Source organism: Phlebotomus argentipes, unplaced genomic scaffold, assembly GCF_947086385.1.
Source record: "Phlebotomus argentipes unplaced genomic scaffold, Phlebotomus argentipes genome assembly contig_5, whole genome shotgun sequence".
In the NCBI taxonomy this organism is placed as follows: Eukaryota; Metazoa; Arthropoda; class Insecta; order Diptera; family Psychodidae; genus Phlebotomus; species Phlebotomus argentipes.
The window spans coordinates 11632744-11649758 of record NW_026776165.1 but is presented as its reverse complement, the minus strand read 5'-3'; the positions used below and the strand labels follow the sequence as shown (position 1 = coordinate 11649758).

At 43.3% G+C, this 17015-nt stretch overlaps 3 protein-coding genes across 3 annotated transcripts; 1 reads left to right on the top strand and 2 right to left on the bottom strand.

Moving 5' to 3' along the window:
- Positions 1–405: 405 nt before the first annotated feature.
- Positions 406–14581, top strand: LOC132265632 (uncharacterized). The gene is made up of 8 exons (XM_059766371.1): positions 406–1069; positions 11176–11331; positions 11602–11648; positions 11735–11828; positions 11934–12027; positions 12093–12366; positions 13016–13319; positions 13378–14581. Exons 1-8 carry the CDS (start codon positions 920–922, stop codon positions 13486–13488), a joined length of 1230 nt encoding a protein of 409 aa, XP_059622354.1. The 5' UTR covers positions 406–919; the 3' UTR covers positions 13489–14581.
- LOC132265787 (phospholipase A1 2) lies at positions 5470–8412 on the bottom strand. Its single transcript, XM_059766562.1, has 4 exons — positions 8355–8412; positions 7015–7358; positions 6780–6951; positions 5470–6007 (listed from the first exon to the last, which is right to left on the bottom strand). The coding sequence occupies exons 1-4, from the start codon at positions 8410–8412 to the stop codon at positions 5550–5552; spliced, it is 1032 nt and encodes a 343-aa protein (XP_059622545.1). The 3' UTR covers positions 5470–5549.
- On the bottom strand, positions 13508–16842 carry LOC132265631 (lysozyme-like). Its single transcript, XM_059766370.1, has 3 exons — positions 16624–16842; positions 14969–15225; positions 13508–14795 (listed from the first exon to the last, which is right to left on the bottom strand). Exons 1-3 carry the CDS (start codon positions 16703–16705, stop codon positions 14640–14642), a joined length of 495 nt encoding a protein of 164 aa, XP_059622353.1. The 5' UTR covers positions 16706–16842; the 3' UTR covers positions 13508–14639.
- Positions 16843–17015: the final 173 nt, after the last annotated feature.

Below are 17015 nucleotides of genomic sequence, written 5' to 3'. Positions count from 1 at the left end.
TGTGAATGTTCCTCCACTGCGTCGGCGTACAGACAGATTTTCCAATGTCTCTTTTCGTGGCAGTGGCGTAGCCAGTTTGCAAGTGAAGAAAAGATATAATGTTAACTATTTCACTAACTTGGAAGTCAGCATTAAATAAACACAAGCTTTCCTTTAATGTTCTGCCTTTTGACCAGAAGAAAGTAACTTGATAAGTGTGTAAAAAAAGCTTTAAATTCCAACTCAAAATGCAGTGATTTTTTTGAAGCCATTAAAACAAAGGAAACGAAGAAAACTCTCGAAGTTGCGAATTTAAGAGATACTCAAAGAACTTCTGAGTCCTTTTTGCCACTACGCCACTGCTTCATGGCCTTTTCTTCTCGCCAAAATGTGAGAATCACAAACTATCCTCTCAGTTTCACTCCGGCATTAAGATTGAACAGTTGCTTCGGAGCTTTCACTACAATTTCTCCCCCTTATTTTATTCTAACATTCTCAACATCCGAATTTTCTCAATCAATCACCGATTTTCCTGCGAATCGCGCCCAAGGACTAAATTCTGCACATTGCAGAGTGTGGAAAAGAATTGGTGAAGTCCCTGTGGAGATTATTCTGGAGAAGTGGGCAGAGTTGGAATGGGTTCAAGGTGAAAAATTGGAGGTGGTCCAAGACAAAAGCCATCGAGAGACGCAGGTGAAGAGATGAAAGTCGCGCGAAAGCGCCATCGATTGTCTGTGTGTGCGAAATTGTGAGGACCTGCAGTGCGAGATGTGCTCCAGGGCGGTGGGAGTCTGCAGAGTGTGGTGCAAAAGACAAACAAACATCGGTGGGTGAGTGAGAAAATGGGTGGAGAAGTTGTGGCAAAAAACAATTCTCCAGCATATCTGCATTGCTGCAGCATCGCAAATTAGAGGATTGTCGCGCGCGCCCGGTGGTGAGGATGCCCTTCGGCAGACGATCACCTCTGGAGGCCCTGGCGCTGCCAGGTGTCATCCTGGCCTACAAGTACAGCCAGTTTCGCCAGAGGAGGCGCGAGGCCGCCAATCGGCGAGTCACCGAGCGTGAACTCACTGCACTGCATCACAAAATCGTAAGTCTTCTGGATATATGTATGTTGCAAAACACTTTTGCCTCTTTGCGTCACTGGAAAACAAGACCATTTCCAAATGACGTCAAGGTACAATCATTAACTTCCAACTTTTGTACACTTTCTACTACAGTCCAATTCCAAAAAGTCCCTTGACGCATTGATGACGCAATTCACACGCGCACAAAATGCACAATTCAGCATGTTTCGCCCCCACCCCAATGTGCACCACCCGGAAAAAGGGTGGCGGAATTATCATCCTCATTACATGGCCCTAAATTTGCCGCTCCGCTTAATCGATTCCAATTAGCGTCTCATCCTGCATTGGAACTTGTCCAATTGTGACAAATCCACACAGCACGCAACATTCTTTTGGACTGTCGCGCGCTGAGCCAAAAAGTCTCATTTTCCACCATCAAGACCAGCGAGAATTCTGCAAGTCACAGATTTATTTTGGTCAGGTTGACAAGTGAGCATTTTTGGCGGGAGAGGAAAAGAGCCCAGGAAAATCAATGCGCTGACTTTTTTCGGTGGAATGATTAAAAATCCATTCGGGCAGGAAAATTGGACGAGGATTGCATGTGAAACATTAATTTTCTATACAAGACAAGAAGAAAATTGGAATTTCCTGTTAAATGTATTATATGGAATTTCTTTCGCTTTTAAACATTTATGACACATTTCGTCATGTTACGATGAGAAGAAGCAATTTTGCGGTGAAATAAATTTTTCAAGACAATTTACACTGATGAGAAATTGAGTAGAATCATTGCCAAATGCTAAGCTCCACCCATGTCTAGTCCACGCCCACTGAAATGCCTTCAAATCAGAGAGAAGATGTCAAAGATTGCGATTTTATGTGTTTATTCGATTAATCGCAAGCTTTAAAGATCAAATAAAAAAAAATATACAAAAATATATAAAAATATACTATTAATATATTTACATTGAATCAATAAACAATCATTCCTTTGCTATTCAACGCGATCCTACTCATATTTGTGCAACTGTAGTGCTGTAAGCAATGTAATGAAAACTTTAACGTGCAACATTTGAGGAATATGAAATTGTGTGTAGAGAGAGAGAATTTATTTGGGATTCGGCATTTGTATTTAATAATGGGTTTTCAGGTATGATTTCGTGGGGGTTTATTAACAAAATACAACTTCCTACACTTGACCTGCTATTTTCTCGCACATCCCATCAGCCAGCAGACATAATTTCCTTCCAAGGATATCCCATCCAAATTGAATTTTCGTCACTTAATTGCTCCCCATTTGCGGAGAGATCCAATTATCTCCCATGGAGCACACGTGAAAGCCACCCTCATGGTAATCACAATAGCGCACAAATTGGCGCGAAGTGTCGATAATTCCGCTGACTGTGGAGCGATACGCGCAAGAAGACTGTCCTGGCCAGACCCGGTGTCTCCGTCACACCTTGAACATCTGCCACAGATGCACACTGACGCCCAGACTGTTTATATGCAACATATTTGCGATGGAAATGGCATTTCACCTGATGCGTGGGGAAAATCAATACTTCATCCTCACGCTCTGCTGCTCACCTGTCTCACTTGATCTCGAGTCGTCCTTGTGACAGCGTTATTATCCTGTAACATGATAGTGTGCTTAAAATACGCGTCGTCAACCCGGGTGGCTTGGATTGATGAGTTCAAGGAGTGCTCGAGCTTTAATCGCACTTTTCGCTCATCCGCCCCACTTATCGATCCAACTCTCACCCACTTTGCGCGCCCAAATCGCGCGCCCAAAATCACATTGCTCCAATCAGGAGATTAGCCGGGACAGCGCTATCAGGATTTCGCATTGAAATAATGAATGGCAAATCACAGTGAAACGGATAAATGCAAATTCCTGACCCCAGCGATACTCTGGCAACTGTCGACAGAAGCTTTCGACCCTCTTGCAAATTGTGATTGCGGAGGGCGTTTTGGGGATAAAAGTTCACTGGGCAGCTTAAGTGGCACCATAAAAATGCAATAAAAGAAACTATTTGGGTATGATTTGAGCTGTAGGCCTGTGAAATCGGATTGTTGAGAGGTATTTTTGTGTATTTCCTTTATTTTTCATAAATCTAGCAAAATTGTAATCGGATTTGCTAGAGCAAATTTGGAAAGTTGACTTCACAGCCTACAACTCTCTAAAACACAAGAACTTCACTGTGAGTATAAGATATGTCTAAATTTCCATGATTGCACGTGTAACTCGGAAAATGAAGATTTTTCAACAATATAGAAAGATTGGAACTTTTCGCTTCTTTTGTATCTTTAATTGAAACTCTTTCTACGGTATTATGTCTCATAATGAAACTCCCAAGAAGGAGAATTTACCAAAGAATTGCTCTGTGACAATGTACTCTTTCCTCTGCACTTCACAGAGACTTCAATCAGCCGATAATAGATTCCATTGAAGGCAGTGTGAAGTATTTCAATGATTAATCCAATTTTGCTGCATCTATTTTTAATTCATCTTCACCCCATTGGAAAATGTCTGATGGGGTGTGTAAACTATTCATGTGAAATGGGGTGATATTTTTGGGATTTTGCAATGATTGTATGCATGCAAAGCGCGCCGCACGTGATCGATTTGCGGAGGCACCAAAAAATCCGCGCCCTTTTTCCATCCACTTGGGGTCAAATAAATATAAATTAAGTGGCGAATAATGTATGAGTCTGCGGTTGTGGCTTTTGCTCGCCAAAAATTGGCGGCGTGTTGGAGAAGTCGTCAATGCTGGGGTTGGAATTACACCTTCATTCCGCCGCTTCACCATTTCGTCGAATTTATGGTGGTGAACATGAAAAGTGATCTATCACGCCTTGAGGTGGGCTGCGAAATGCTCTTCCAGCCACACAGCTTTCATTTACATTATGCCCATCGCGACACCACAGCTTTGATTGCGTGTCACGCCAGCGACAGACGGAGAATTTGCACAATGACACCGCGTGTGTGCGGCGCAAAAAACAGCTCTCTTCTCGTCATGGCGAAATGATAAAAATCATTGTGATTCTAATTAGTCACTCGTCATGTAATTTGCGTCCCTTTTGCGTGCCTGAGACGCAGACTTTTTATTATGGGGAATTGCGCCTAATTAGAGGGTGTCTTATGGGCTTTCTGGCTCGCCAGGAATTCCACCCACTTCGCCACTGTCTCAGAGTGGGTGATCGATTTTTAATTTTTATCGCAGCGACAGGCGAACTGCCACGGAAGGAGAGATATATGTATTTATGGTGGAGTCGCATTAAGAATGTGGGGAAGAAGAAGAAAGAAAAAAAAACCCACACGGACTCTTTTACTACGGAATATTGGGAGCATGAAGAAAAATATGAAAATCGCGTGCCACGACGTCGAGGGGAGACAAAGAAGACGCGCTTCTGGCGAGGCGGAAGGCAGTGAGCTTTTTGCTTATCGACCACCATCGATCAGCTTACGTAAGGCCACCCTTTCCTGTGCATATAGCAGCGTATCTGCAAGGAAGTACAAAGAACTTTGGGGTGAACTGATGAATGAACGGCTCCGGCGCGAGTGGAATGAACGGCTGAGCACGCGATTCTCAAAACAACCTACAATACATGCACTCCAACCCTCGGGGCGGCACAAATTCATATTCTTGAGGGAAACAACTTTCTCTTCCTGAAACATTATGATCGGAATGTATATTTTTACCGCAATTTTCTAAATGTGTGGCTTTCGACGAAGGGTGCTGGAATTTTCTTCGGAGAAAGCTCAGCTTGAACCACTTTTAAACACAGTAGAAGTGTGCTAAAAAAAGCATCCAGTTGATAACCTATAATTGGCAATAAATATTCAATGCAGTAATTACGTTTTAATTGACTTTAAATGATTCGTATAGAATTTTTCCTGTCTACTTTTCTAGTGGGTGAAATCGACGGTTTAATTAGCGATGAAAAGCATTAATTGACCCACTAAATTTGATTTTAATACCCAAAAAGAGCCACCACATCAGAGTATTCTGACAAATATATGCAAATTTTACCACAAGAACCTTATTTCGGCAGAAATACAGCATATCGAAAAAGCTCCTTCGCGCCACAGAGCTTTCTTCTGTCGTTCCTTTTTGGGCCACAATAAAATAATCATGTTCATAAATAGCAGTGATAGATGAGGAAATTTATCACCAAGGCGGAAAACTCATGTTGTTGTCGCAGAATTATGAAAATAAGGTGTATATATGGAAATTTCCTTGGCGAACAAATCAGAGAGAAAATTGATCACTTTTCTGCATGTGGAAATTTGGCATCCACGCTTTGGTTAAAGTGTCAATTACCGCCAGAAACCTCTGACCATGAGATGGGGAAAGCGGGAAAACCACCCCTAAATTTTCAAATGCAATTTCTTTATGACATAGAAAAAATCACTTGGCCTAAGAGACATAAATAGCATCTGGACGGAAATTGAATTGTACTAAGGTAACCGTTGCGGCTGGAGCAGCGCCGTGGTGGAGACTAAAGTGGAAAATTCCTGCCGAACGGCGGCTCGTCGTTGGTGGTGAGGAAGAAGCGGCCCCGCAGACGATGATCGGCATGCAGACCCATGTAAGCTGTGATGTTCCTGTCGCAACTCTCCAGCTTCGGCTTGCCCTTCACCTTCTGACTGGACTTCTCGCACTTGGTGGCCAGGAAGGCCTTCGGGCGCCGGATGGACTCCACGAAGTACTGCCAGGCGCGCTGGTGGCTGCAGCCTACGAAGATGCCCACCCAGCGGTTCTTGGAGATCTCCTCGCGCGCGCAGCCCGGCTGCAGCGGCACGCCCTCGTTGGGGAAGAAGTCCGCGTCGCCGAGTGGCCAAGGGAAGCCCAAGATGCCGCCGTCGCTGTGAATCACATCCACAAAGCGTGCGTCCGAGGCACTGAGGCGATCTGAGCTTCCCATGAACATGTAGACGGGAAATGCCGGATCGAGACCTGGGAAAAGAGAGCCAATTTGCTATAATGTCTTCCCCTTGGATTGGATGAAATGGTTGGAAAAATCCTCCCGCGGAATTCGCCACCCCACACAGGGTGGCGTTCTGGAGATGTCGTAAAAAGTTTTCATGACGTTAACATGGATGCTAAGAAGGGAATTTTTCGTGCGCTCCGCAATTTACGACAGCGTCGAGACGAAGAGTGAAAGTACTGCTATTTTGAGCATTCTCCACAAATAGCAAGACCTTCGCGGAGTTCCACATTCACTGGGATGATGAATCTTGTGTGCTTATGCTCTGATTTTGAAAGGTTTACACACATCAAAGTCATCATCAGCGGTCTATAAACACTGAAGACGTGAAATATGGATTGAAAACTTCAAATAGGGCAAGGCAGGGCTTTTTATCTATGTAATATCACAATGATGGAAAAAGTTTTTGAAGTGAAATTGCAATCGTGGTTCATAAGTACTCCAAAAAACCCCGCTCTGCCCTATCAAATGTATTATTCAACAATTCAGCGATAAATCAAACGCATCAGAAAATATCAGTTTATGGATGTGTGGTGGCTATAAAAGTATTCAGAAATATTCTGTAGGAATTATTTCTGCATATTTACCTCTATTTCCAGCCTCAATAATTATGCAAATGCTCATTTGACGGAGCTTCTCAAGCTCTCTGAACTGATTAAGATCGCAAGAATTTACTTGATTCACCCTCATTACTTGGGATGTTAAAGGCAGGAAATCTTTCGCCGTACGCTCGAATCTCACCTGTAATTCGTGGCAAGAAGAGTCCCCATGTTTTGAGGATCTTTCCAATAAATCCAGCCACTTCGGCACCCAGACTGAATCCAATCACGTGAACTTTCTCCAAATCCACTCCCCCGGTCTTGATGAGGAATCTCACGAATCTCGCAATGTAGCGTCCAACGCGCGGACCGTTCTTAAGATGAATTTCAAAGCATTCTTCAATTATTGAATTTTTGGGAACTCCTCTTCGGATTACCTGCACTGAAGTGACGTACCAGGGCAGCGCTGTGAGCGATCGCCAGTCGACGAGGATCACGTTGTAGTCGCCCATCTCGAGGAAGGCCTGGCGCACCTCGAAGGAGCTCTGGCCAGTGTCTCCAGGCGCCTGTTCCGAGAAGCCGTGCAAATAGAGAATCAGCGGATTGGCGGTGTTGAGATGCGACGCCATGAGCCTCTTCTCGTCCGACACGTAGAGATGATCGGGCGTGGTGGGATTGTCCCGCGTGTACAGGAGGAATCTGATGTCCTTCGGCTCGCGAATTGCGCAGCAATTGACACAGTCACCGCGTGGCGCGGGGCTGAAGATCAGCGGCGATCCTCCTGTGGGGTATTTGAAAGCGTGAGCGCAGAAAAAATTCACGGTCATGATCCAAAGGCGCATTTTGAAATTGTCTTGCTCAACACTATCGCTGAAAAATGGCTTTTTTATACCGCCACTGGTCAGTTTATTAATTAATTGCATTTTGATGAGAAGTCGCCGCACTGCGAATTAGGAGGTTACTTGGCGTGTGTTGAATTGGAAAACTGAGAAATAATAATTTTGGGTCAAGATCGTCAACGAGAATTTCTATGTTACCCAAAATGCAGCAATTACATTAACTTGAAACTATATGAAGTTGTTGACTTTTTTTTCGAGCGATCAAGGTGAAAAAATTTTTAGTAATTAGACAAAATTATATGATATTACATGATTTGACGGATATTAAAATTTATATATTAAAAATCTGTCAAACCACATAGTTTATCATTGAAAGAGACGAGCTCTTGTGCAATTGATTCCAACCTTAAAACACTAAGAGATAATAAAAAGTTTGCTCAATATCTCGTCAGGCTATTATTTTTAGAGATCATCAAATCGATCGTCGATTCCATCAGCAAACGTCATAACTGTGTTTTCCAATTTCAATTGAAGGAGCTTCGTGGTTTGAGAGTAATCTTGGGGCGAAATCAAAAATTCTCAATGAGATGCCGATGAATGAATGAAGGCGATATCGCGATTAGCCATGAATGGACTCTCGCGTGAGTTGGGGGGATAGAAAACAACAATCAAATTATAATTTAATCATATGGCAGGTTAATTGTTATGCCCTCATTGCTGTCGACATGGATTTTCAATGTTCTTCACGTCTCTTGATGGGGTCTTCTCTAAACATATTGTCTTGCCGCGATGCCAAAGCAACACAAGGCGAAAATGTGTGAAAATGTCAAGTTCAATGGATTCTGTCTTCGGTCAATTTGCCGCTCACAGAGTTGCACAATTTTCTGTCCAATTATGTCCGTCTTGAACCTGAGGAAGTACATGGTGGCGTGTCTCACCGAAGATCAGTGTGAAGACTGAGCAGAGAGCCGCCGTGGTGTTGGCAACGGCGTTCATCCTGCGCACTATATTTCCCCGGCAGCAAAAGAGTTTTCACGGTTTTCACAATAATAATGTGCGCTTCACAAGTCCAATTAAAACCACTGGATTCGCCACTTATTTAAGCACTCACACGCATAATTTCTGGCAACTTCGCAACTTCCGCACGATCTGGATCAATTTGGGTCGGTGGCGCGAATGGGAACTTCCTGGGCAGCCAGACGGTGGGTGTGTGGCGAGAGCACCTGACCAAGTGCGCGGTATCACGACCAAGTGAGGAGTGTTGCACCAGAGCGGCTGACCAGCCGACCAACAATAGCTATGCTCAAGATTTATGCGGTCAAGCGGTGGGGAGGACCACATTTTGCGCCTGATTTCGACAATTTTCCAATCAACATTTGCATAAGTTACCAAATTTTCTTTCAAAAAGCACGGCTTTCTTCTCTATAATATAATATATGAAGCTAAAGACGGATTTTATGACGAGATGAAAGATTTCGTGGTATCTTGAAAATAAATCATTTCCAGCTGATGTTCAGAGGTGTTTCTGGCATTGGTAAAGTTTGAGTTTTTGGGCGTAATTGAGGTAATCAATGAATAATTTAATTTGCAAACAACTCCGCCTATTCAGAAGCCCCGCCCACATTCAGCCAGAATTCCGCCAGTTGCGACAATTTGACATCTTTATCTTCTTTCTCAACCAAAAATCTCAGCATCGCTCAACTCTGCATCTCTCTTGAGATCACGTGTGGCGCACATAGAAGAGCTCATGAAGACTTTTTTGAAGCCAAATAAGTCAATACATCATCTCCAGCGGAGGTTTGGCAATTGGACGTGAATTGAAAATTTATTTTTTAACATACAAACACAACTTTGCGAGTTTTTCTTCATGAATTTCGAGCCTAAGGTCAATAGGCATATTTATCTTTGCAGCGCAAAGTGAGGGCAATGAAAATGGGGATAATGTTTAAAAATCGCACACTTTTTTACCACCTCTTTCTCATTACCTTGGCCACTCATCACTACATATCGTCTAAGCACGGGTTTTTTTTTGGTGAATGGCAGAGAATTTCATGATCAAATGCCGTGCATTTGAGCCTCTCATATATTTGCTGGGCAACTCCCAAAAGGCAATCGTTTTTTTCTTCTCCTTCTGCTTGGCCAAGAAAGTCGGAAGTGTCGTTGTGTCCAATTGCACAATAAGAGAGCGTCAAAGTACCTCTTTTTTATCGCAAATTAACGATCGTAATTGTGTGTTTCTCCCTTTTACCTAAAACGGAAATTAATATCTATTTCTTCGCACTGGATGTGAATTTTATCTGGGTCTTTCTATCTCCAAAAAAAACTCGCGTCTTTCGCTCCAAATAAGAATTGTAATGGGGAAAAAATATCAAACTTGTTCTCCCAATTAGAAAGATTAGGTTTTATTGTGTAGAAATTTCTCCACATATATGGAGAAATTCTTTTCTTTATGCTCGCGCGCGCTAGTTAATAAAAGTGCAAAGCAAACATAGCAGAATATGATATGGATATTTCTCAAGTTTTGTTATCCCCTTAAGAATTGCGGAAGAAGGTTGTATGACGAAAGGAATGGAATTCAGTGGTGCATGGAGATTTATGCGATGTGCAGAATACATATTTCAGTGAAAGAACAATGAGAGCACAATAAGTAACCTAATGACACAATAAAGAAGTGGAAAAAAAGCTCTGGCGAGAGTGCATTGTAATGCAAAAGACCACCGGAATTACCATTGCAAATTAAATCCGAATTACAACATCCAATCAATATAATCTTTCCGAAGTGCTGAGCAAGATATGATACAATATATATCATGTTTTTTCTGCCTTCTGCCAACATTGATTTACAGAGCGAACTGGGCGACATTTCAGCAGGCCTTCGTCAGGCGCTCGCTGTCCAGTGAATTAGGAATTAAATGTTAAATGGCAAGAGAGCAGTCCAAAGAGATCAACATCGTGACGTCTAATCAAATTATCGCATCGCGCCATAATGATATGCATCTGGCTTTATCACTCAACCTTGGTCCACTTTTGTCGCCAGAAGTTGCGAAAAGAAAAGTCTTATTTCTGTCTTTGGAGGATGTCTCGCATTGTCCTCGGCAATTTGCACTGATTTCAGCTGGAATGTGTTTTCATAGAGAGCAATTATGCAAATATGCCATATTTTATCTCCCTCGCGCCATTGCTCAGCATCATCGCGGCACTTTCCAGCTCTTCCGTGCATCTGAGCACATAATTTCCCGCATTGAGAAAATGTGTAACAATAAGAGAGGGAGTTGTGCAAATATCACGACTCTTCTGACAGTTGGGAAAAAAAAATTTCTCACTGATAATAAATTGTCGGTGCTTTTTATTTTCATTTCAAGCCACAATATGCCGCTCATAAAACTGCGATGCTCTCATAGTTTCATATGTTTTCCAGATAATAACACTGCATTGAACATTTCCTCCTTTTATTTACCTCAGCAAATACGATGATGTTTACATAGAAGCATTAAACGGATTTTTTCACACCTTTCTCTATTGATTCTGGTCATATTTAAAACAATCGTTCTGTTCAAACAGTCAAAACGTAAAACAACAATATCATTAAATAGGAATATTTTGCTGTTATTTAAAAATCACATCAATATCACACAAAAAAAAGACTTTTCATGCGATTATCATTTGACTGTCTTTCGATTGTCTAGGCGATAAATGCACGAATGTCTGAAGCATCTGAATTTCAAATAATAACTGACACTTTTCTCTATTTCTTGCCAGGATAAACTCCTCAATAAGCTGGAGGAGAGCGAGCCGGAGCCACCAACGTCGCAGGAGGATGAGTGTGTGATCTGCATCAATGCCCGAGCCACGATGCAAACCTCCCCTTGTGGCCATAGAGTTGTGTGCCGGCGGTGCTTCGTGAAGACGATTCAGGTGAGCACACAAGAGCGTCCATATTCAAGGGAAAGTGGAGTGAAACGGAAAGTGTCTGCAATCGAGCAACAACTTCCACAATTTAATAAATTTCCTTTTCAATTAAACGATAAACAATATCGTGGCATTTTTCTGTAATGACTTCCAACAATAAATTAGTCAGCATAATGACCAATTAGTGGGCAGATTGGCCGATTAACGTCCCGCGCGCGAACTACAATGCGCGGAATTGTGACGAAAATGCATTGAACAATGTCCCGGTCTTTGCAGGCTGCCGTGGCCCAGCGACTGCTGCCGCTGCGTTGTGTGATTTGTCGGTAAGTGTTGGGGGATCAGGATGGGCATGGCTGGTGGGGTCCTGAAGAGGCAATATTGAATCGTTTGTGTTTGCCAATCCATGCAGAGCACGCATCAATCGATTGACTTCTGGTTCTGGGTCATGGCGACTTCAGGGATCAGCGTCGAGTTACTCGATGGGCAGCAGCAAGAGTTGGGGGGTCAGTTTATGAGGCACATCGAATGCCTCTCCTCACATTCCTCTATTCCTTCGCACTCTCCGTCACACTCGAGCGCCCGATTGACTCGTCATTTGTATTCCGCAGGTGCCCGGGTCGGCGAGTGCGTACAGCATGAACAGCCGCGTGGCCCAGTCGGCCAGCCTCTACTCAATGAGCTCTGGTTCATCGTGCGTGTCAGGTAACGAGGCTGACACTGACGATGGGGGCGCGGGTTAATGGTTTCTCTCTTTGCCTCCCGCCAAGGTGTCTCCAACACGTCCTCGTGCTCAGAGAACTCCACCAATTCCGGCCTGTCGTCCACATCATCGGCCAGCTCACTTCACAAGCACAACGGCAGCTGCCCCAGCGGATGCCTGGGCGCCATCCCGCGCAATCCGGCCTATCTGAATCGCCCTAGCAAGGAGAGGGTGTCAGAGATCATGCTGCGCTCCCGCCTGCCCACAATCAAGGAATTCAGGAGCCCAGCTCGGCGCCTCCCGACGCCCTCTCCAGTGCACGCAACCAATCCACGACTCAGGTGAGTCCAGGCCACATTCCCATCCCCATCTTAACTTCCAATAACTTCCGCATATCGTGCCGCTGAAGAACAAATTTTATGTGTTGAGAAACTGAGGAAGTTTTTTCCTGAAATTGCTGTGCTTAAGAAGTCTGACTCCGTACAATTCTCTTCTTGAATTGCACGTAAGACTTTGACTAAATTCAAACTTCCGCGCAGAAAAAGCGTCAATTCTCCAGAATTCTTATGTTTCATGAGTGGAAATTGTGGTCTATGTAATAATATTCCCACAATTATATGTATAGGTACACTGTACTAAATGTGCTGAAATCACGATATTCTCTGGATGAAAAGAATAATGGGAATAATTCAAGCAAGACGATGGTTAAAGTTTTCCTTTTCATGTTCAAGTTATTTAGGGAACAATTTTCACACGTGATACTGCAGTTTTACAGATTTTATGAGCTTTTGCTCTAAATAAATTCAATGCTCTAAATAATTGAGAATTCTATGTAGATAATGTCACAGTAGTGTTCTGCTTCCAAATAAATTGCTATACGTCGTCAGGGTGTAATTGTAAGACGTGTAAATGGGCGGGGCATTCGAGAGGGCGGTAACTCTGGTTAAGTGTTTCTCTGCGATTCCTCAAAACGCCACTGTTTTCCCACAGATATGGCACTTACACCGGAAAGTCCAGCAGTCCTACGGACATCATTCCCCTCCTGGTAGCCGACGCATCCTCTTCCGCTCCCCCCGGTGGCGCCAAGAGCCTCGGCGTGGGCTCGAAAGTCGCCCCGATCCGCGCCAAGTCGCCCATGAGTGGCAAAAGTGTGTCCGTGAAGAGCAAATCAGACCTCCCAGCGCCCTCCACCTCCAAGACCGCCCCCGCCGTGGTCGCGGCGGCCGCGAGCGCCTCGCGTGAGGACAAGAAGGAGGAGAAGGCGCGACTAAAGGCAGAGAAGGAAATGAGAAAGGTGAGTTTTATTAGGCACTCCGCTGGTGGAGTCGATTGTAAAATGATAACCATTGCAGGAAGAGAAACGAATTGCCAAAGAGGAGGAGCGCCTCGCCAAGATGCTGGCCAAGGAGGAGAAGAAGCGGAGGAAAAAGGAGGCTTCCGCTGCCAAAAGTTTCTTCGGTTAGGCATAAATCTGTACATGTGAGAGAGATATATACCTTATGTCCGCCCTCGTTTCCTTCCCACTCTTCGACATGAGAATATTTCAAAAAAAGGAAAAGAAACCACATAAAATTTCTCCAAGAGAAAGGATTTCTAACAAAATGCCAATGCAGATGCATTTTCCCTCATCTGGCAACAATGTTTCATTGCCAGGAGAGAAAACCGCATTGCAATTTAACTAACCATTGAATATAATCACTTATATACCCGAAATATTCAAATTGAAAGGAGAAAAACAGAAGAATAAGTTGAATTCTATATATCCAGAATTGTAATCAGCTATAGAAGATGTTTATGAGTCAGTTGAAATTTAAAGATAGCATAAAAAATGAGAAAAAGAAACTATTTTTGACTGACGATTTTTAACGATGAGAATCGATGATTAGAGAGAGAAAAGTGTATTGAAAGGGTGAAGAGTAGAGTTTAAGAAATTAAATTGTAAATCAGAAATTTATGTTCTCTCAATTTAGTGAGCAATATTTAAATCTTGAGCAATATTTTCTACCCTATTTTCGCTCATTTTTTTTAAAGACACAATTATTCCTTAAATTTATTACTTTATGAAATTGTCTCGTGTATATTTAAGATATTAGAGAAGAAGAAAAGGAAATTAAAATTCATTAAGAGATTAAAAGATGAAAACAGGCCAGAAAAATGTTGCCAATTGAATTTTTTCTCCCAAAGAAAATATCTCGTGTAAAGCGTTTCACATCTAAAAAACAAACCGATGAAAAAATATATACGTATTTTGAATTGAGAGAATTTCATCTTAATAGATTTTTGTCAATTTCTATGGGGAAAAAACCAAAACCTTTTCGCTCTTTCCAGAGACGTTTCTCTGGACTTTCTCAACAAGTATAAAATGAAATAATATCAATAAAAAAAACTTATTTAATGTTAATATTATTGAGATAAACTGAATTGCAAAAAAACGTGAATAGACACTAAAACCAAATATCTAGGATGACAAGAGAACCGTTTACGCATTAATAAACTTGAATAGACTGGATGATTAGAATTGTTAAATGTTTGAAATAAACCATGACATGAAAACTATGCTGTGCTTCTATAAAAAGCCCTTTAATCTCGTCACTTTATCATCTTTTCGCGCGAGTTATTGAAAGGCGTTTTGGAAGGCGCTCGCTTGGTACAGGCAATTGCTGAGTGCGTTCGTGAACTTGGCCGGAATCTCGCCGCTGCATCCGTATCCGCCCAGGATGTGAACAGCCAGGTAGTCTGAGCAGTCAATCACGCCGTCCTTGTTGCAATCCTGCCGACAAGAGTGCAGCATTAAATAAATGAAAACATTGATTGGCAATCGATGCACTCTATAACACTGCCTAGATAAGGCGATTTCAGCCCTGCTTCTGATTAATAAACGAAAGTCAGGTGTCTCTAAGACCGTGATAAACTTTCATTTATCACAACGAATTCGGTTTTTACCTGCCCGAAGCGACTCATGTAGTTCTGCACAGCGCGGCCGGCGCAGAAGGGCTCCGTGACGCAATTGGCGAAGGCTCCGGTGGCTTCGGGGGAGTCAGCCTGCTGCACGGGCTTCCCGGCGTCCACCCAGTAGGGATGCGTGATTTTGAAGAGGCCGCACACGTTGCCATCACAGGACGCCGCCCTGTTGCAGCCCGACATGGCCTCGCAGATGCAGCCCAGGCAGATGTCCGACAGCGGCGTCTGGTTGCCTGCAACTGCCCAGAGAATCGCATTAGCCGGATCTCAGGTGGGGAATGCCTTTCGCGTAATTCACGCGCGCGTGGGAGAAAAGTCCACGTTCTGAGATGCCCTGAGAGTTTCACTCTCATTTAATTGTTCGCTCGGACAGCGATAGAAAATGCTGAGAGACACACTATTAAGTTAACATGAAAGATCGTATTTGCAAGTTGATAGTAATTATGGGAAAGATATTGGATTGAGAGATTAACAATGGTGGCAATTATTTCCTCATTAGCGGAACAATTAGCAAGTGCGCGGGCTTCCTTCCAAGCTCTCTGGACAAAGAAGCAATCTTGGGGATGTTTTGCGATTCAATTAAACTCTTTTCTTCCATTAGAGGGGAAAAAACACACATCTCGTAGATTTATTTATAAAATAGCGATCTTTAGCACTCTGCATCCAATGGGACGCTAAGCTTTTCAAGGCTTCGCTGACGATCAGATTTTTAGTGGTGTTTACAAAACTTTCCAAGCACAGCCATAAATCAGAATTTGCGGAAATTGCTCACATTCCTAACAGTCTTTTGTTCCTCTACCCTGAGAATCTCCAAATTTTGTCGCGCTGAATAAATAAGCCATCAATCTGTGCAACTCCCCAAAGGTCACTGCTTGAGATCACCATCGCACGCCTGGTCATCTCTGGCGTCACGGCAGAGATATTGAGATTTCCCTCGCGTCAAGGCCCCAAAACACTGCCCAGCAGCGTCTTCACATGGCTTTCCAGCGCAGCCAAATCACGGGACTCACGAGAAAATCCGGTTTTGATGTTTTTCACCAAAGGGGCGATAATATGACTACAAATTGTACACCACTTATAGACTGGTGCATTTCTTCAGTATTGCACTGTTGGTATATTTATTTCTTACTTATCATGTTCTAAACTAAGATTTCTGCTTTGCATTATTTCAATTGCGAGATAATTGCAAGTTTCCAGCTGTTATTTGCGTAAGATTAGGCGAATTTCTAGATTCTCTCAATATTTCTTAAGCAGACCAAGCTTAGGAATTTATGTTTCTGGAGTTTATCTGCCCAGTTTTGCACACAAAACCATACAAAGGGGATTCAAAGAAGTGCAGTAAAATTGGTATTTTACTGGAATTTCAACTGTACACCACTTGGGATCACAATGTCTCCGCCTTGTTTCTCACCATCGCAAGAGTTCGCGTCTCCCACCTTTTTCGGCCATGTGTGGTCAACACCACACTCTCACCCAACATACCTCAAGTCCAATGTCAATTGCATTAATATCGCTGATATAATAAAATGAGAAAACCACGCGCGAATACGGAGTATCGCCACCAAAAAAGCCATCCTCTGTCGTCAAACATGAATTATTCAATCGGCGACAAGACCTTCTGAGAACAACACACTCACCAACATGCGACACATCCGCGTTGGCCAGCGCGATCGCGGCCAGCAGGAGAGCGCAGATTATCCACCGGGAGGAGGTGCACATAGCGTTGGAGTTTCTTGACTTTGGGCACAGTGAAAGAACACAAACGGGGGACACAAGAATGCCACTCTGCGGCGCACGCCTCGAATACTGTCCGTGGGATTAGCAAAAATCAACTGCGAACTGGTCAGCAGAACGATTAACATTTATATGAGATCGCGCGATCCCCACTCTCCAGAGACAAAACGCCGAGCCGATAAGGCGATACACTCAGTGACACTCGGCTGCGATCATCTGCGCTGGATTGAATGACTTGCGCGACTGTGGAAAAGGACAATGAGCGCCTGAGATGAGCTTTTGAGGTCAATTTGCA